Below are 20,628 nucleotides of genomic sequence, written 5' to 3'. Positions count from 1 at the left end.
AGGTGAGGCTGAGAGAGCCCTGATATTCCTGCCCAGTCAGAACAGCTTGATCAGTGCTGTGGTGAGCCCAAGGTCACCCAGCTGGCTGCATGTGGGGGAACGCAGAATCGAACCTGGCATGCCAGATTAGAAGTCCGCACTCCTCATCACTACACCAAAGACATGCAAGTAAATTTCCACAGGAAAGGAAACTCCAGAACTGAGTGGAAGCTTCCGGAAACAGTTTTCCACGTACTGCTAAGGTTCCAAATTTGCATTCAGGGCCAGCCTTTGCTACATGGGCTTCTCCTGTCCTCAGTGACTTCAGGATTACATGCGATTAGTTCACTCACCCTTGGGCTGTACCCAGTCGCGCCGGCTTGGTCTTCTTTGCCTCCACTTTTGGAGCTTCCCTGACATGTGGCTGAGCGGGGACGGTGGCCTTGGCCTCCTCGGCCATCAGGGAGACAGCGACGGCTGTGGAACTGATGGCCTTGGGAGCAGCAGGGGGAGCAGCACACAACGAGGACAACGGACCTGTCGGGACACAAACACATCCTCTTGCCATTCGTTGAGCAATAGTACACAAAAACAGATACACGATCAAACCACAGAAAAATACCATAATAGAAAGGCGTCTTGAAGAAAAAGTCTTCATACAGTTGTCAGCTCAGATATTCTTTATTCCAATAGGTTCCGTTTTGATAGTCTTAACTTCAGTTATAGTCTCCAGTGGTAGTGTAGCGACAAGTAGCTAGTTCAGCTTGTTTCGATAATTCTTCTCCAGGCACAGATATCTTTATATAAAAGGTGCTGCCCTTCACTTGATTTTCCAGGGTTTAAGATCTATCAATGCCAACATCCCGAGCTAACTATACGGATAATTTTCTGGCATGCTCCGAGTCGACAACTGGAGACTATCATTGAATTGAAGTGAAGAATATTAAAACTGAATCTATTGGAACAACGAATATCTAAGCTGACAACTGTATGAAGAACTTTTATTCAAGACACTTTTCTATTATGGCGTACAGCCAGCAATACACAGACTGTGTCTTTTTCTGCCACTTGTTGAACAGCCTCGGGGTACATTTTGCATCATCGGCTAACAGGATAAGCTGTAACTTGACCTTAGTGCACAGAAATAGTGACTCCTCGTACACAGCTTTTCATCAAGATCCTTCTCGGATCAGAACCTCTCCAGCACATTGGAGGATCCCAGTTCTGCTACCCAAATGACATATCTACACCGGACACCTCTGTGTTTTATACCAGCTTCATTATCAAGGCTTGCCCAAGTAACAGCGTTGAAGGGTATCAAGAATCTTGTTAGTTATCAGTTGCTCAAGTCCATGGACATCTGGAGGGCTGCAGTTTGACTACCCCTGGTCTAATTCTATATAAGGCAGGTTTGCTTACATGTGTGCATATATGCTGCCAGGTCCTTCCTGGGAACCAGCAGGGGATTGAGGGACCTTTCCAGGAGGGGAAGGGAGGTTCAGGTGATGTTGCCTGCAATGTGGCATGTGCTGCAAGTGATGTCATCACTCTGTGACACTGTGGCATCGCTCTGGTATACAAAAGTGGCTTTTACCAGAGTTCTGCCTTCAGGATCAGAGTGCTGCCCAGACGTCACTGATGTGATGCCATCACTTCCTGTGCCTGCCGGAAGTGATGTCGCCACATTGCTGACAATGTAGTCTGGACCTCCCTCCCTCTACTGGTTAGTTGCCCTCTTAGCCATCTAATCAGCAGGGGGGGGGGAGGCAGCCTGGGTTCCGGGGAACTCCCATATCCACTGGGGATGCTGGCATAATATTCCAAATGGACACAATATCAATGCAGACTAGAGTGGTATTATAACTTCCCTTGCTCTACAGCTCTCAACCTGGGGGTCAGGACTGTTTTTGGAGTCAAACAACCCTTTCACAGGGGTCGCGGCAGGGCAAGCAGCTTATAGAATCGTAGAATCATATAGTTGGAAGCGGCCATACAGGCCATCTATACAGGCCAACCCCCTGCCCAACGCAGCTTGGTGGGGGGGGGTGCCTTCTACACAACAGAGTAGATCGAGATAGAGCATTTGTCTGTCTGGAGCAGCAGAAAAGAGCGAGATCGGCATGGTGGGACAAGAGGCAGAACTGAACTGAGAATCCACAGGAAAAAAACCAATTTATATACAATCATGAACAATGGATCTTCACACTGTTGGTCAGTTTTGTTTAATTTCTGTGAAAGAACACTTGTATAATTTTATGGTTGGGGGTCACCACAACATGAAGAGCTGTATTAAAGGGTTGTGGCATTAGGAAGGTTGAGAACTACTGGTCTAGAGTCTACGCTTCCAGCAATGCAGCCTAATATTGCATTACCCTTCCTAGCTGCCGTATCGCACTGTTGGCTCAGATCCATATTCTGCTGGAAGCGTGAGAAAAAAGAGCATCTTCTGCTCATTGTTGGTGACTTTTGACTCAGCCATTGAAACTAGGATCCAGGTGCTAAAAGAATCCGGTTAACCAAACATGTATAAATACCACCATTTGTTTTAATAGCTATATTAGAGATCTGTGAACTGTATAATAAAACCTCTTCTTTTTTAGAGGGGGGGGAAGCTGCCGTTTCATTGATTGATTGATTTTTCTACATCACCCAAATCGACTAGTTGGCTCAGGGCGGCGTACAATATCGTGGTTTAATACAATAAGTTAAAACAGAGTTGAATTTAAGCTTAAAATTAATTTAAAAACCTGTTGACCCAAACTGGTTAGTATCAGCAGTGGCATTTCATTCCTCAGAGCAAGCAATAATGTAGAGCTTCTTCCACTCAGTAATAATAACTAGTAGATGGATGGGCGGGGCCATATCCTCTCTTACCTTTCTTCTTGTCCAACTTCTGGAGATTCTCCCCGCTGTTTTCTTCTGCAGCAAACACCGAGGCTTCCGACTCATCCATGGCATGTGTGTTATTGCAATTATTGGTGGACAAGGCCAGCAGGTGACTCTTGGAGAGCATCTTGGGACCCAGAGGCAAGTCACACTGCTCCTGCAGCCCAGACACGCCCTTTTCCTGGAAGCTACTCGGGGACAGATCTTGGGCAGAGTCTGTGAGCCCAGGATCCCGACTGGCAGGCTTGCAGCTGCCTGTCAAGACAGCCCTCCTGTAAGGCAAAGGGGACGAGGGGGCTTTTCCAGTGCTGGGGGGTGCAGGTACACGGTTCACTAGGTTGTAGCCTGCAGCCATTTGCTTCGCCAGCTGCCGCAACGGGCCTGTGATGGGCGTGCTCTGGCTTAAGTTGTTGGTTGGCTGAGGAACCCGATCAGAGCTTTCCACTGGTTTCCCGTTTGGAGGATCTGTTGCGCCACCAGGGACCGAATGGGAAGGCGCCTGGTGGGGGGAGATGGCAGGCGTAGGCTGCCTCAACTGAACCTTGGCTGTCCTGGTGTGTCCTGGGGCCTTGCCTTTCTTGATCAGCGGCAACTGATCCATGGGTTGGTCAACTCTGGGAAAGGTTTCCACCCCACTGGCTGCCCTCTTGGTCACCTGCCCTCTTACCTCAGGAGCCCCCTTCAAGTTACAGTTGCACATCTCATTAGCAGGTGAATGGACCTCCCCTCGACTAATTTGGTGCCCATTATCCCAGATCTTCTCCCCACTGGTACTGCAGGTGCCGTTCACCCGGTGCCTCTCCCACTCAGCCCTGACCTTAGGATCAGAACAAGAACTGCCATGACCGCTATTTTTGTCCACTCCCCGGCAGCTGTTGGTCCCGACCTCTTCGCTGTCCGTCCTGTAGCTATCTGACGTGTCCGTGGTGCTGTCCAAAGCCGAATCCACGTCATCTATGCAAGTCACTTCTCCAATATAAGTCTCCCTGATACGTTCTGTGTAAACACGCTGCCGAGAAGGAAGGATCCATAGCGGGGCTCCTTTGGGACCCAGAGTCCTGGTTCGTGAGTCCTCCTGGCATACGCTGAGCTCTTTGTTTTCAGTAGCCGGTGCTAGAGTTTTGCTTTCAGGAGGGGCGTTGGAGGTTTGCGGCATGACGTTCCCGGTTGGGTTGACTCTGGCATTTGGGTTCTGATTGGCTGCCGCACTGGTGATGTAAGAGCCACAGGCACTGCATTTCCCTTCCTCGTTGACCACGAGAGTTTTCCCCTTCTCAGAGCGCCCCCTGCTGCTTGGGTGAGCCAGCATTTCAAGCCGAGCGTTTGGCTGCTCTCCGTTCTGCTTACGTTGCAGGTCGCCGTTTATATAATCCGAAAGGTCTGGTTTGGAGGCGAGCGGGCCCTGGCCGAGAGACAAGAGGACCGAGTCCAAGACCCGCTTCTGACGCTGCTGCAGGCGTTCCAAGTAGCGGACCTCGGCGTCCCGCACGGATTCATCCTCAAAGCGGACTCGGGATGGCGACGGCCCCCGCTTCCCCTGCGGACCACAGCTAGATTCCCCGCTGGATGAATCACTTAGGTTCCCGCTAGCGTGGGCGTCTCCATCCTTCAAGGGGAAGTTCCTTGTGTCCACAACAGCAAACCCAGAGGCATCCCTGCAACACAAACAGGCATCAGCTGGATTTGGTGCGACACTGATTGGCCCTTTCTCAGCCTCCGGCCTAAGGACCAGACCTGGGCAGAGGCACCATCTGGTTTATTGATTGACTGATTGATTGATTGACTGAATAACTGATTGATTGATTTACCGCTGCTCATCCATCCGTGGTTCACACAATTTAAAACAATAAAACCCCATAAAAACACCCCTTGCAACAATTCAAGATGGAAAAATAGATGGCAACCTCTTGCTCAGCATATCCAATCCCCTCCCTCCCTCCTCTTTCTTCCCCCATTCAACCGGAGGGTCAAGTTTTCTTCTGCTGGGAGCGAGGAGCCAGATCTAGTAGGCATCAAAGAAGGGGGGGGGGGTCCTCTGATGGAAGTGCCGGGATTCCCCCCGGCCTCAACCATATGCCTGGCGGAAGAGCTCCGTCTTGCAGGCCCTGCGGAAAGTTTGATAACTCCGACAGGGTCCTCAGCTCTTCTGGGAGCTCATTTCACCAGGTTGGGGCCAGGACTGCAAAGCCCTGGCCCGGGTCGAGGCCAGGTGGACATCCCGGGGGCCCAGGACAACCAGCAAATTCATAACCGATGCATGTTGAAGCATCATGCGAAACCAAACCTGAAGATACCACCTCTAACCCTCGTTCATTGTCTCCCTCCCCACCAAAGGCAATTTATCACAACTGCAGAGATTCTGCTACCTGGAAAAAGAAGAGTTGGTTTTTATACCCTGCTTTTCACTGCCTGAAGGAGTCCCAAAGAGGCTTGCAATTGACTTCCCTTCCTCTCCCCACAGCAGATACCCTGTGAGGAAGGTGGGGCTGAGAGAGCTCTGACAGCACTGCTCTGTGGGAACAGTTCTAAGAGAACTGTGACTAGCCCAAGGTCACCCAGAGGGCTGCATGTGGAGGAGGAGCAGGGAATCAAACCCGGCTCTCTGGATAAGAGGCTGTCGCTCTTAACTACTACATCAAACTGGCTCAGGATCCTCATGCTGTGCCAGTCAATCTAGCTTCTTTATTTCCAGCAAAGCACAAAGGGCAGTGTAGATGTTATTGATGCACACTGACCAAGGTAAAAAAAAAAAAGGTAAAGGTATCTCCTGTGCAGGCACTGAGTCATGTCTGACCCTTGGGGTGACGCCCTCTAGTGTTCTCATGGCAGACTCAATACGGGGTGGTTTGCCAGTGCCTTCCCCAGTCATTACCGTTTTACCCCCCAGCAAGCTGGGTACTCATTTTACCGACCTCGGAAGGATGGAAGGCTGAGTCAACCTTGAGCCGGCTGCTGGGATCGAACTCCCAGCCTCATGGGCAGAGCTTCAGACAGCATGTCAGCTGCCTTACCACCCTGCGCCATAAGAGGCTCCTACACTGACCAAGGAAGAGCCCAAATAACTGACTGGCATCCTGCATGGGGCTTAGGCTGACTGTGCATGGCCAATACATTTCATGTATCAAGATGGACCATCTCATCAGTCAACTGGTGAGATAAAATAAAAAAACAGAGTCATATTTGTAATCTTTGTTTTTCAAAGAAGTCAGTGTAGCGCATGTTGTTATCTTACTCTTTTCTTACAAATCCACGCCACAATACTATGAAGTAGGGTTAGGCTGTGTAACTGGCCCAAAGTCATGCAAGTTTCATGGCTGAAGGTTTAATGCAAACTTTTTCAATAGTTTTATCATCGAGAAACCCCTGAAATATTCTTCAGGCTTCAAGAACCCCCAGAAATGGTGTGATCACAAAGAATATGTTTGGGAAGCATAGAAGAAGAAGAAGAAGAAGAAGAAGAAGAAGAAGAAGAAGAAGAAGAAGAAGAAGAAGAAGAAGAAGAAGAAGAAGAAGAAGAAGAAGAAGAAGAAGAAGAAGAAGAAGAACTGGTTCTTATATGCCGCTTTTCTCTATCTGAAGAAGGCTCAAAACGGCTTGCATTCACCTTCCCTTTCCTCTCCCCACAACAGACACCCTGTGAGGTGGGTGAGGCTGAGAGAGTCCTGATATCACTGCCCGGTCAGAACAGTTTTATCAGTGCCGTGGCGAGCCCAAGGTCACCCAGCTGGCTGCATGTGGGGGAGCGCAGAATCGAACCCGACATGCCAGATTAGAAGTCCACACTCCTAACCACTACACCAAACTGGCTCTTCTAAAGTGCATTGAAAGTTCACTATTTAACATGTGTGAGTGGTAATGTTAAGCAGTCCTCAATGGAGATGAGGATGGTCTAGCAATAAAAGGCTGAACTGTGGTAACTCTCCAACCCAGGTGAAGTTCACAGGCAGATGTAGCTTCCTTTGGAGGCAGGATGGGCCTGGGTGTCTTTACACAATTTCCTGTTGGGATCTGGTCAAAAAATGAATAATAATAAGACATGATTTTTATACCTCACTTTTCATGACCTGAAGGAGTCTCAAAGTGGCTTACAAACACCTTTCCAGGTTTGATTCTGTGCTCCCCCACATGCAACCAGCTGGGTGACCTTGGGCTTGCCACAGGGCTAATAAAGTTGTTCTGACTGAGCTGTAATATCAGAGCTCTCTCAGCCTCACCCACCTCACAGGGTGTCTGTTGTGGGCAGAGGAAAGGGAAAACCATTGTAAGCCACTTTGAGACTCCTTTGGGTAGAGAAAAGTGGCATATAAGAACCAACTCTTCTTCTTCTTCTTCTTCTTCTTCTTCAGCAATATCAGGGCTCTCTCAGCCTCACCTCCCTCACAGGGTGTCTGTTGTGGGAAGAGGAAAGGGAAGGCGACCATAAGCCGCTTTGAGACTCCTTTGGGTAGAGAAAAGCAACATATAAGAACCACCACCACCACTTCCTCCTCCTCCTTCCTCTTCCCCCAACAGACACCCTGTGAGGTAGATGAGGATGAGGTAGGTGGAGCTGAGAGAGCTTTGACAGCACTGCTCTGTGAGAACAGCTCTAACAGGACTGTGACTAGCTCAGCTGGCTGCATGCAGCGGAGTGGGGAATCTAACTCGGCTCTCCAGATTAGAGGCCGCCACTCTTAACCGCTATACCAAGCTCGATCTAACCATGCGGAGGAGAATGAACATGAGATTTTGAGAGGAGAAGTTCTTGGGATGGGGGAAATTTCTTGTTGATGGAGGCTATTTGGTCAGAGGACAGCAGTTCACATCGCTTTGCAAAAATCACCCATGTGCTGAGGTGCCAAGATCTTATGGCTGGCGCCTCTCTAGTTTCCATGAAAAGGAAAGCAATCAATATAATCCCCCTGTTTCAACAATTCTGTGTCAACCATCAGTGTATACGGAGTTCTTGCGCATGCTAAGCTTTGATGTGTTTGGCATCTCTATGACAGTCTGATCTTTCCTCTAATTTACAAGAAAGCAGTTGCATCTGTTCTAACGTTAATCAAACGGAAAAATCACATTATAATACTAAGCGAGGTCTCACGAGGACTAGACACATACTGAGAGAACTGTTTAAATACCTTCAGCAAACGAAATCTCCACATTCTGCCAAAAGACATAGTTACACATTTAACCATTTTAAGAGTTCATTTTCCAGTTGCAATGTATGGCTGCGAAAGTTGGACCATAAGGAAGGCCGAGCGTCAAAGAATTGAGGCTTTTGAACTCTGGTGCTGGAGAAGACTCTTCCGAGTCCCTTGGACTGCAAGGCGAACAAACCGGTCAGTCCTAGAGGAGATCAGCCCTGACTGCTCCTTAGAAGGCCAGATCCTGAAGATGAAACTCAAATACTTTGGCCACCTCATGAGAAGGAAGGACTCCCTGGAGAAGAGCCTAATGCTGGGAGCGATTGAGGGCAAAAGAAGAAGGGGACGACAGAGAACGAGGTGGCTGGATGGAGTCACTGAAGCAGTAGGTGCAAACTTAAATGGACTCCGGGGAATGGTAGAGGACAGGAAGGCCTGGAGGATCATTGTCCATGGGGTCGCGATGGGTCGGACACGACTTCGCACATAACAACAACAAATATAGGTATATTTATATAGAGAGTGTATTATTATAATCTTGACCACTGAGGAAGACCCGGAAGGGTCAAAACACGTTTGGTCCTTGGTTCTATGTGCTGTTAGTTCGGTATAGTTTTTAAGAAGTTTTTATTCTGTTTTTAATTGTGCACCATAATAAATAATTAACAAGTTTTACAACTAACAACAAGAGTTCATTCATTCACATGTGGCTGGAAGATTAGGCTTTACAATTTTAAATCCATGACAGCTACTTCTCAATGAAGCCAGTAGGCTAGGTTTAGGGAGAGCATTGGCAATTCTAGTGTGGGCCGAGGCGGACGATGTGATTGCAGTCCAGGAAACACAGTTGACCCTCTGGAAAGAAAAGGGAGCTAAATAGGGGACTTCAGTTCACCCTAATCGAATATTCAATTCCCTTTTAATTCCAGAGGGTCAACTACTTGAGCCTGTTGGAGTCAAATTAAGGGGCACCCTGCAGTAGCACCTTTCAGGACTCACCAAAGTTTAACTCAAATCCATTTTCATGAGTCTGTGCACACTCTGTCCCAGCCTGATGAGATGAGCTCCGACTCACAAGACCTTATGCTGGAATAGGTGTTGTTCGTCTCTTAAACCGCTACGGCGCTTCTGGCTCAATTGAACTCACGCCGGTGGGCTCAAAACACGGATGTTGCATTCCACAACAGTGCTCTGGTTCACTTTTCTAGGGGGGGGGGGGCAACATGGCTCAGGCCGGTTTTGTCAGATCCCGGAAGCTAAGCAGGGCTGGCACATGGAAGGGAGACCTCGAAGGAACAGTCTGTGTTGGGCCTAGAGATCTCCCCGTATTATAGCTGATCTTAAGGACATGGAGATCAGCTCCCATGGAGAAAATAGCTGCTTTGGAGGGTGGGTGTCATGAAATCCTAGATCCTGACCCTAGTTCTGCAGCATCATACTGGACTGAAGTCCCTGCCCTTCCCCCAGGCTCCACCCCAAAAACCTCCAGGTATTTCATAGAATCATAGAGTTGGAAGGGGCCATACAGGCCATGTAGTCCAACCCCCTGCTCAACGCAGGATCAGCCCTAAGCATCCTAAAGCATCCAAGAAAAGTGTGTATCCAACCTTTGCTTGAAGACTGCCAGTGAGGGGGAGCTCACCACCTCCTTAGGCAGCCTATTCCACTGCTGAACTACTCTGACTGTGAATTTTTTTTCCTGATATCTAGCCTATATCGTTGTACTTGAAGTTTAAACCCATTACTGCGTGTCCTCTCTGCAGCCAACAGAAACAGCATCCTGCCCTCCTCCAAGTGACAACCTTTCAAATACTTAAAGGAAGGCTATCATGTCCCCTCTCAACCTCCTTTTCTCCAGGCTGAACATTCCTAAGTCCCTCAACCTATCTTCATAGGGCTTGGTCCCTTGCCAGAGTTGACAATCCTAAAGGCAAGAAAGTCAGCTTGGTGAAATGGTTAAGATCAGCTAAGAGCGGTGGCCTCTGATCTGAAGAATCGGGTTTGATTCCACCCCCCCCCCCCTGCATGTAGCCAGCTGGGTGACCTTGGGCCAGCCCCAGTTCTCCCAGAGAGGGAGGGAAGCGGTTGTGAGCTGCTTTGAGATTCCTTTGGGGAGTAAAAAGCAGGGTATATAAAAACAGCTCTTCTTCTTCTTCTGTGGCAAACAACCTCTGCTTCTCACTGGCCTCGAAAGCCCCCCGCTGGGGTCGCCTTAAGTCAACTTGGTTAGCGCTTCACACACAAATCTCACTTTTCTAGCTGTCAGTCACACGCACCATACTCTTGGCGTATCACGCATCTTTATTCTCACACCGAACCCTGGTGCACAACGTCAGCAGCTTTTGACCACGCCAATAACTTGTTGTGATGATGGCAGGCGGAAAAGGTGACGTTTACCGCTGGGGGGAAGGGGGACGGCTGGCATAGCAAAGCGACAAACCCGACAGACGTGTCCAGAGAGGCTCGGCCTACAGTTCAGCTGGGGGACTAAAATCACGCAAGTATGAATGCGCAAGAGGCAGGTACGCCGGATTTACCGCATGATGGAGGAACGGCCAAGGCGGCAGGGAGAGCTCCTGCTAGGCACCGTGTCGCAAAAACACAACAAATCCTTCCTTATCCCACTTTCCCACATGCCTTGTTGCTAACCCAGGATCCAGCACAGGGAAAGCCTTACCTCCTTTCCTGGGGGGCGGTAGGCAAGATGCTGTGGCTGGCCCGGAGCGGGTTTGTCCGGGCCTTCATGCGAGCTCTCTGCAGTAGTTGCTTGGCCTGCTCATGTCGGGGGCTCAGCTCCAGCTCCTGGTTGGGAACAAAGGCCCTGCAAACAAGGCAACAACATGGAGCATGGGGAAGGGGGGGGGGGGAGATTAGGAAAAAAAATAACAAGGATTAAGAGTGGTTTAGCAGTGACGGCGGCTGCCTGGCAGGGGAGACAATGTTCACAGAGGCCAGGAAGGCCCTTGCAGCTGACTGAAGTGACACTAGGTGGCATCTTGCCAGGGCACCGCTGAACAGACAGGCCTTCCGTAAGGCAGATACCCAAACTGGGCTCAGAGATAATTCAGACATCATGCTGGCCTGGAACATTTTTTTTTTCGTATGGTTATTTTCTCTGCCGTCTGTCTCTACCTCCTGGCTCAGCTTTGTGAAGAAGAAGAAGAAGAAGAAGAAGAAGAAGAAGAAGAAGAAGAAGAAGAAGAAGAAGTGGTTCTTATATGCTGCTTTCCTCTACCCAAAGGAATCTCAAAGCAGCTTACATTTGCCTTCCCTTTCCTCTCCCCACAACAGACACCCTGTGAGGGAGGTGAGGCTGTGAGAGCTCTGATATTACTGCTCGGTCAGAACAGCTTTATCAGTGTTGTGGTGAGTCCAAGGTCACCCAACTGGCTGCATGTGGGGGAGTGCAGAATTGAACCCTGCTTGTCATATTAGAAGTCCACACTCCTAACCACGACACCAAACTGGCTCTCTCCATAATAGACACCCTGTGAGGTGGATGGGGCTGAGAGCTCTAAGAGAACTGCTCTTTCAAGAACAGTCCTAAGAGAACGATGACAAGTCCAAGGTCACCCAGCTGGCTACCTGTGGAGGAGCAGGGAATCAAACCCAGAATAGAGGCTACCGCTCTTTAACCACTACACATGCTGGCCCTCAAAAAGGCAAGGTTAGAACATGAACAGTAAGAAAGCCTAGAAACAATCTAGAGAACTGCATTAGAATAAAAATTATGATTGCACATATATTATTTGTTTGTTTGTTTATTTATTAAACTTTTATACCGCCGTTCCCTTAGGCTCACGGCGGTTTACAAGATAAAAATTGCAATAAAACTTATAGTTAAAACCATTAAAACCAACCCACACTATCAACGTTAGGCAACAGGCAAGCACTAACTAACCCCACTAAACCCCCTCCCCCAACCACCTCACGTTAGCCGAGGGACATCAAGTTGTTAATATGGGAGTGAGGCAATCAGATCATACAGATGAACCCAGGGAGCCCAGATTTAAGGCCAAATTATACAAGGCCAAATTAAGGTAGTTTCAAGGGATAGTTGCACTAGTTTGCAGTAGAATCATTAAATTTGGGTTCAGTAGAGAACAAGGGTTTCGGGACCTTTGTCTCTCAAATCTCTTGATGGTCTTGATGTTTCTTCAAGAGAAATCCCCCATTCCCTATGCAGGTATTAGCCCCATAGAGGGAAAAAATACTGGTTAATTTCCATTTCCCCCATATGGGGCTAGCAACATCTCTGAGTAGGGGAGGGGGAGACCTAGCTCCAGGAAACTATATGGGGGTGGGGGTCCCTTCTCCCTGCCTCTGTGACAGATGCCCAAGACAAACAGTTGGTACATAATTATTTCAATGTTCTTTTCACAAATATTTTAGAAGGTACTGGAATGCTGTGATTTTAGTTGCAGCCATTCATTCATTCATGAGAGTAAATAAAGAGAAACACCTGATACCACTGGAAGTGGGAACTCAGAACAGCCCCAAGTAATTCCAAGCGTCCATTGATTATTTATTTTTCAAAATGGAATGTTATATTTTTGTACTGGAATGGGAGAGGACACATTATTCAAAGGAAATAATTTTCAAATCAGTGTTCTTGAAATTTCTCTTTCCCTCATAAATGGCCACTTTGAAGCTTTCTGTATTTCTTTTAATGCTCTAAAAATGAATATGATTAACATTACGAGGTATGACAGGCTTATGATGGGATGGGGGTGTGGTATTTTTTGTAAATTACATCACAGACTCTGTTCAGTAGGAACTCACCGCAGCTGATAAGTGCTAGTTCTGGCTTTTCAGGTCTGCTTGACCCATCAAACAAACCTGCTTTGGCCAGAGACATAAGTGACAAAACAAACAAATGCCTGTACATACCAAGAGCTCTGTAACACTGTCTCTGCACACCAAAAAACCTATCCCATGTGCATATGTAAATGACATACATATTTACATAGAGAGTTAATAAAATGTAGATTTTGCTGTCGCGGGATGTAGATAGTCCACCAATGGCTACTAGCCATGGTGATTGAGGGGAACCTCCACATTCAAAGAAATCAAACCTCTGAATCTCAGAACCAGAAAGCAATATCCAGGGAAAGTCTCAGCTTCTGTGCCCTGTTGTTGTCCCTCTGGAGGAACTGGTTGGGCACTGCGTGAGACAGGATGCTGGACTATTGATCTGATCCAACAGGGCTCTTCTCATGTTTTAATGAAGGCCTTGGCCCCTCTGACCTGTTGTTAGTCATCCAAGGAACTGACTGGCCACTGCGTGAGACACAGGGTGCTGGACTAGATGGACCACTGGTCTGATCAAGCAGGGCTACTCTTCTGTTCTTTTTGCAAGAGGAAAGGGAGGTCAGGATCCAAGCCATTTCGATCATCTCCCACTTGGGATTCCAGAGTAATGCTACACCAGATTTCACTCTCACCACAGATGACCCATTTCTTCTCCACCCCCCTCCCCAAGAACACTCACATGTTCACTCCATCGTTCCCGATTGGCTCTCGCTGTAATCTCCACCGATTAAAATAAATCAGCTCAGTCACTTCAGTAGGCCTAACCTTAACTCTTTCAGGGCAGCCTGCATGCTTTCCATTGTACTTAATTCAGCTGGGGGGACAGGCTCATCTTTGCACTTCTAAGTTGATTCCCAGAAAGGAGGACCAAGCAATCTGACCTCTCTTTCAACGAGTAATTCCCAAAGATGTGCAGAAAACTCCATCTAATTTGCTTGGGGGGGATGAGTCCCACATCTTATCAATGGCTTCAGTCCAGATTAGTATCGAGCAGGGGGCCCACAGAACTCCCAGGTCCCTGGGAGCTCCGGAGGGAGTCCGTGGCCTTTCTCCTTTTGCCTTAATATCCACAAGCTAGGGAACTGGCCACTTCCACTGCTTCCCCCCACCCCCCACTCCGAGCATGAGTGAATTTTCTTGTGATTTCTGTGCCTGGGAGGGGGCGGAGCCTGCATGTCTATTCCTGCCTTAAACGGCCTACCATCTCCCCTCCCCCCCCCGCCCTACTTCAGCCTGCCATTAACATAGGTGGTGACGTCAGTTCCGGTGACATGCCACTTCTGGGGGGCGTGGCTGGGAGGCGTGGCCAGTTGACATCACTTCCAGGCCTCCTTGAAGCCTGAAAATTTATTTCAGGGGCTCCTTCATGGTCAAAGGGTTGAAAAGGCTGGTATAGAGTGAATTTTTCTACTTCTCTTCTCCTGTGGCAGCCTGAACCCCTCTCCCCCAATTCTGTTTCTGGGGAAGAGGGGACACACAAGGACAAGATTTGGGGCTGCTGTGGGATGGAGGAAATGGGAAAACCGCATTCTGGAGGCATTACTGCTAGCTAATTAAGACTTAAAAGCATGATGAGCGGAGAGCCCATGGGATAATTAATATGGAGCAGTGAAAACATTAAGAAAATACGTAGGATCACAATCACTGAGGATGTTTGGGAAAACGGGATATTATTTACCTAGGAGCCCGTTTTGGTTGTGATTTACGATTTTGGATGATTTACAAAGTTTTGAATTATTATAAAATGAAGAAATAAAAAGATCCATTAATGATTTGAAATAGCCTGGACAATTCCTATACGTTTTGTTTGGACTGGAGTTACCAAAAGGAATAGACGGTTCGTTTGTAGTTTAGGATACTTTGGGCTGATCCTGCGTTGAGCAGGGGGTTGGACTAGATGGCCTGTATGGCCCCTTCCAACTCTATGATTCTGTGATTCTGTGATTCTGCCCAAAGTGACAAATGCCTCCTAGGCACAAGGAGGGCCGAAACGCCTAGCCACGCAATATTTGCAATCAGTTTCCGAAGCCCAGACAATTTGGCTACCGGATGATGCTTAAACACAAGGCTTATCTGCAAAACCGCTCATCCTCTTGTGAGTTGGCATAGCGCAGTGACTAAGCGAGAGAGCCAGAAAGTCCCTGGCTTGGCTCCCGTCAGACATAAGCGCATAATAGAGAGACAGGCCTTTGATGAGCCACTCTTTCCTCTCCTAGCCACGGCAGAGCAGGGCATGAACCTTCCCTAGATTGCTGTTACACGCATTGCTAACTGAGCCTTTTCACAAATGTGTCATTTCCTCAACCTGAAACAGTATTGAGGGACAGTATTTTGGGGGACTTGCATGACCCCTGGAATACACGTAGGTTTGCCTAGCAGACCCATCACCCTCCTGGACTGTTTGAGGAGGGGGGAATGGTGCTCTGGGGAAGAAGAAGAGTTGGTTCTTATATGCCGCTTTTCTCTACCCAAAAGTGTCTCAAAGCGGCTTACAGTCACCTTTCCTTTCCTCTCCGCACAACAAACACCCTGTGAGGGAGGTGAGGCTGAGAGAGCCCTGATATTACAGAAGAAGAGTTGGTTCTTATATGCCGATTTTCTCTACCTGAAGGAATCTCAAAGCAGCCTACAGTCACCTTCCCTTTCCTCTCCTCACAAAAGACACCCTGTGAAGTAGGTGGGGCTGAGAGAGCCCTGATATTACGAAAGAAGAAGAAGAGTTGGTTCTTATATGCTGCTTTTCCCTACCCAAAGGAGTCTCAAAGGGGCTTACATTTGCCTTCCCATTCCTCTCCCCACAACAGACACACTGTGAGGTGGGTGAGGCTGAAAGAGCCCTGATATCACTGCTCGGTCAGAACAGTTTTCTCAATTTCCCGATCTGGACCTGGCAACCCCAGGGAAGGCTGGAACCACTTCTCCACATGCAGCATGGTTCCTGATCCTGAATATGAATTGAGGAATATGAATTGTGTTCTATCTGGCACAAGATGGGCTGTATGAAGATACATGCATACCCATGCCCTTAGCCGAATAATTAAAGGGCAACCAATGGAAATTTCTATGGAATACTGGCTTAATAAACAAAGAAGGAGCCAGCTTGGTGTGGCGGTTAAGAGCAGCGGCTTCTAATTTGGCGAGTCAGGTTTGATTCCCCCCTCCTCCACATGCAACCAGCTGGGTGACCTTGGGCTAGTCACAGCCCTGATAGTGCTGTTCTCACACAGCAGCCCTTTCAGAGTTCTCACAGGGCGTCTGTTGTGGGGAGAGGAAGGGAAGGTGATTGTAAGCCACTTTGAGGCTCCTTCAGGTAGTGAAAAGCAGAGTATAAAAGCCAATTCTTCTCATTTTCCCTTCAGCTCTATTAGAGGGTCATTATAAGACATTCCCTTCCTCCAGAGATCTTGTTTTTATGGTAGTGGCCAGATTGAAACTAGAGAACATATGGCTCAGCTTGTGATCCTATCTGAGGAGAACTGTTTGACCCACTAGTTCAGTGGTTCTCAGCCTTCCTAATGCCATGACCCTTTAATACAGTTCCTCATGTTATGGTGACCCCCCAACCATAAAATTATGCAAATCTTCTTTCACAGAAATTAAACCACAATTGATCAATGGCGTGAAGATTCATTGTTCATGAGTTTATATAATATTTTTTCCTGGGGATTCTCAGTCCAGTTCTGCCTCTTGTCCCACCATGCCGATCTCGCTCTTTTCTGCTGCTCCAGACAGATGAACGCTCTATCTCGATCTACCCAGCAAGGCTGTTGTGTGGATGGTGCCCCACCCCCAGCTAAGCTGCTTGCCCTGCCGTGACCCCCTGAAAGGGTCGTTTGACCCCAAAAGGGGTCCTGATCCCAAGGTTGAGAACCACTGCACTAGTTAAAAGATTCCCAGGATGCTCTGCTATGGATCGGGCAATGAAGGTGTTATGAGAGAACTCAGGTAATATTACACGTTGCCAAGCTGTGTGCCACTGCCATTAAAATACGTAGTTCTTTAGTAAGACAAATTTTTAAGTTTATTTCTTGTTCACCAACAATGACTTTTCATTGTGGGAACAAATACACAGCAGGTTAATTGGCCTCATTAAACCGTAGTGATTCTTGTTTCACTCACAGAGTTTTATTACAAGAGTTTTACAAGCCTTTCTTTGGTATCTTTGGTTAAGTCTGAATTTTGTATTTTATAGTGTCCATTTTCTACTTATTTTACATGGCTAATGTTTTATATTGGTATGGCCTATGGCCATACACAATAAATTCAACTAATACTACCTAGAACAATATTTTTGGAGTATAAGCTTTCGAGCGTCAAAATCTCATACCACGAAAATGTTGTTGGTCTCTAAGGGGGTACTGAAGTCCAGTTCTTCCATTGGCAGTGAGTTCATTGAGTACAGAAACATGTTCCTTTAGACTCTCCTGAGCCTATTCCCCACCATTTCCATGCGTACCCCCCAAGACGTTAAATTATGGGAGAGAGAGAAAAAGCTCTATCTACTTTCTCTACTCCATGCATGTTGGTCAGATCAACTTAGTATCCTAAGAATTAGATTTTGAAAAGACAAACAAACAAACAAACATTCCAATCTATTGGAAGAAAAGTGGGATCTTGTTCTTACCTTTTTAAAGAAATATGCACAAAACCTCTTAAGAGCCTTTAAAGTCCACCAAATGAAACGTGGAATTTGTGAATCATAGTGTACAAGCTGATTACGTGACCAGAAAGGAACTTATATGCATCTGTTAGGCTGTCTCCGCAGTCCAGGGGAAAATAAATATTTCTATGGTTCTAATTATCCAAGGTAGCCCCTCCAACTAAACTTTTTATCACCGTCACAAAGCAGGGATGGAAGCCAGCCATGGAAAGGGTCAGCCTTTTCTGGATAAGAGGGACAAGCCCCACCTCCTGAACCGATGCTGCTGCCTCCTCCTCCTCCTCTTCCCTGCATCTTTCTTTTTCTTGGCTTGCTTTCACCATGAGTTCTGAAACAACTGTTCCTAGCTCTAAGGCCATCTCGATGGAGAGAGCAAACTATGTGACCATAATGCCGGGTAGCAAGCAAGATAGTACTGCCAGCAGCTACCTAGCCCAACAATCTGGAGCTCTCCATCTGTTCAGAGAGCTGCCTCGGTGTGGGCTGAAGCCGGCTGGACATTTATTCATTTCATTATTTACTGAATGGCAGAGTTGCACACAGAAAGCATATTATAATACAAAATACATAGCCAAGTAGGTATGATGGTTATGCAGGCAGATTGGGCAATCTCCCTAAAGACTAACATCTAAGTTTTCCATCCACTCAATCACAGCTGGGGAGAGTGCAAAGAGCTCCATCACATCTGCCTGGAAAGCACGATGCTCACATTCCTGTGATGGGGGGGGAAAGGTTTGGCCGGCTGCACCACAATCGCATTCAGGACCTGGTATTTTGCCCCTTTTAAACAACACTGCCAAAGTCTGTTTGTATTATTTTAGCGATCTTCCATACTTTATGTAACAATCCAAATCCCGCAGTCTTCTCGTTGGTGTTTAGCAGATTATGGGTGGTGCAGTTCTAGCTTGCCTTCTCATGGAACTCTTGGCTGCCAGACAACTGTAGGATCTCCTGGCTACACTACTGTCATGGAAGCTGGCTGGACAAAACTGTTTTGCACACAGATCTGATACAAATCTCTCTAGCCTAACCATCCATCCATCCCTATCCATCCATCCATCCCTATCCATCCATGCATCCACCCATCCATCCATCCATCTACCTGTCTACCTATCTACCTATCTACCCATCCATCCATCCATCCACCCACCCATCCATCCATCTACCTGTCTACCTATCTACCTATCTACCCATCCATCCATCCATCCATCCATCCACCCATCCATCCATCTACCTGTCTACCTATCTACCTATCTACGTATCTACCTATCCATCCATCCATCCATCCATCCATCCATCCTTTGATTTATATACCGCCACTCTCAAAGACTTGCAATGGTTTACAATAAAATGGTAAAAACACAGAACCCTTAAATTCCCCCGCACATTAAAACACATTACAGATGGCTATTGGTTGGAGTTAACCCCCCATCTTCTCCCCCCACCCCTGTCTAGCTTGTTGGGTGTGTATGTGTGTCTGTCTATTTCCATCTTTTTTATGTGCCTATTGGTATTTCAGTATTCAGCTTACTTTACTTCATAGGGCAACAAAGACTTCAAACACACCCTCGAACACCCCCAACTCCAAAATCTTACCGGAAGGCTTCCGAGTCCTGCAAGGACACACCAGAGTCCCAGTCTACGTAATTTGACAGGATCTCTGCAGACGTACAACAACAAAAAAGGCGCAGATTAATTTTGTATCCCGTTAAAGGGAGCAGGGTGTGGAAAAGACACAGCTCTGAGAAGGAAGGGGGAATCAGCCGCAGTAGGGGAGGTGGCTGGAACAGCCCCACCTCCCAATCAGGTTCCAAGATGTGGTTAGAAGGAAAGTCCGGAGACTCTGGGAGGGATGTGAGTGGCAATTGTAGTGCATGGAGATCTAGAGATTTGGCCACCCCATTCTAGTTTCTTTCCTTGTGGAGATACAGCTTTCCCCCCTCATATTTAAGCATCAAACAGGAATAGAAACTCACTTTTAAATAAAATGACAGCAGTGAGTTTAGGGAACCTGACACACACATTAGCATAGTTGTATTTTGATTCAGTCACCAGTGAAGAAAAATTAGGAAAAAATCAGGTGACGGAAAGGACATGGCTGTGATGCGGTTGCCCCGTGAGTGGGATCGGGAAAACCATATTGCATTCTTACCCAAAACTTTGGAGCAAAGCTTTGGAGCAATCATACCGGGATGCTGTGAGGAAGCAGGAGGGAAAGCCAATTTTATTTATTTGTTTGTTTGTTTGTTTGTTTATTTATATACCGCCCTCCCCAAAGGCTCAGGGCAGTTTACATCAAACAGAGATAACTGTACAGATAGCTCAGTATATAATAACATAGTAATAACTATAACAATATGATCAACTGGGTTGATCTCAGGGCAGGTAATCCATATGGAAACAACCAAGGAAGGAGGAATACAATCTCAGGAAGACAGGCCAGGAATCAAGGGGACAAGATATTTTCTGCCTGGCATGACAGCCCTTCCTATTTGAGCATCAGGCACAGACAGGCTTTTCCCATGAAGTGCTCCCAGCAGGCCCTGTCGAAGGGTGTCTCATTCCGCTCACATCCCTCCCAGAGTCTCCGGACTTTCCTTCTAACCAGCATATAAAAACCAACTCTTCTTCTGGATCTACACATCAAACTAGATCAATACATCAAACAGGATCAAAACAAATGGCAGAAGCCCAGCATTCTGACCGTCTGGTGCAGGGGTAGTCAAACTGCGGCCCTCCAGATGTCCATGGACTACAATTCCCATGAGCCCCCTGCCAGCGAATGCTGGCAGGGGGCTCATGGGAATTGTAGTTCATGGACATCTGGAGGGCCGCAGTTTGACTACCCCTGGGTTTTAGTCCCTGACATTTTGTCATTAACTGTGGCTGGCAACTTCAGAGATAGGACACAGAGATATGGAATCAGTGCCAAGGCTTCGGACTCTCTGTGCTTTGACATTAAGAGATCCCATCTTGCCGTGTCCTACCAATTCCCACCTTGCCATGTCCTACCTCTGAAAATGCCAACCACAGTTACTGGCAAAGCCTCAGGGACTCAAATGACCAGGCCACGGCAACACAGCCTAGTAAACCCACTACGATTGGTTTACTCTGGCCACGAAAGCCTTCGACGAGTCTACCGAGGAAGCTGGCTGTGTGGAAGCC

General features: G+C 47.5%; 1 protein-coding gene across 3 annotated transcripts in view; it reads right to left on the bottom strand.

Moving 5' to 3' along the window:
• Nucleotides 1–20,628, bottom strand: part of KIAA1614 (KIAA1614 ortholog) — a 56,571-nt gene that overhangs the window by 21,797 nt on the left and 14,146 nt on the right. For all 3 annotated transcript variants that reach the window (XM_077332227.1, XM_077332228.1, XM_077332226.1), the window contains 4 exons: nt 19,060–19,123; nt 10,669–10,812; nt 2,854–4,520; nt 333–516 (listed from right to left, as the gene is read on the bottom strand). In XM_077332227.1, coding sequence (XP_077188342.1) covers nt 333–516; nt 2,854–4,520; nt 10,669–10,812; nt 19,060–19,123 — 2,059 coding nt within the window. The remainder of the gene's footprint in view (nt 1–332; nt 517–2,853; nt 4,521–10,668; nt 10,813–19,059; nt 19,124–20,628) is intronic.

Source organism: Paroedura picta, chromosome 4 (genome assembly GCF_049243985.1).
Source record: "Paroedura picta isolate Pp20150507F chromosome 4, Ppicta_v3.0, whole genome shotgun sequence".
NCBI classification, from domain to species: domain Eukaryota; kingdom Metazoa; phylum Chordata; class Lepidosauria; order Squamata; family Gekkonidae; genus Paroedura; species Paroedura picta.
The sequence above is the reverse complement of the archived record's forward strand: the minus strand, read 5'-3'. Positions and strand labels throughout refer to the sequence as shown.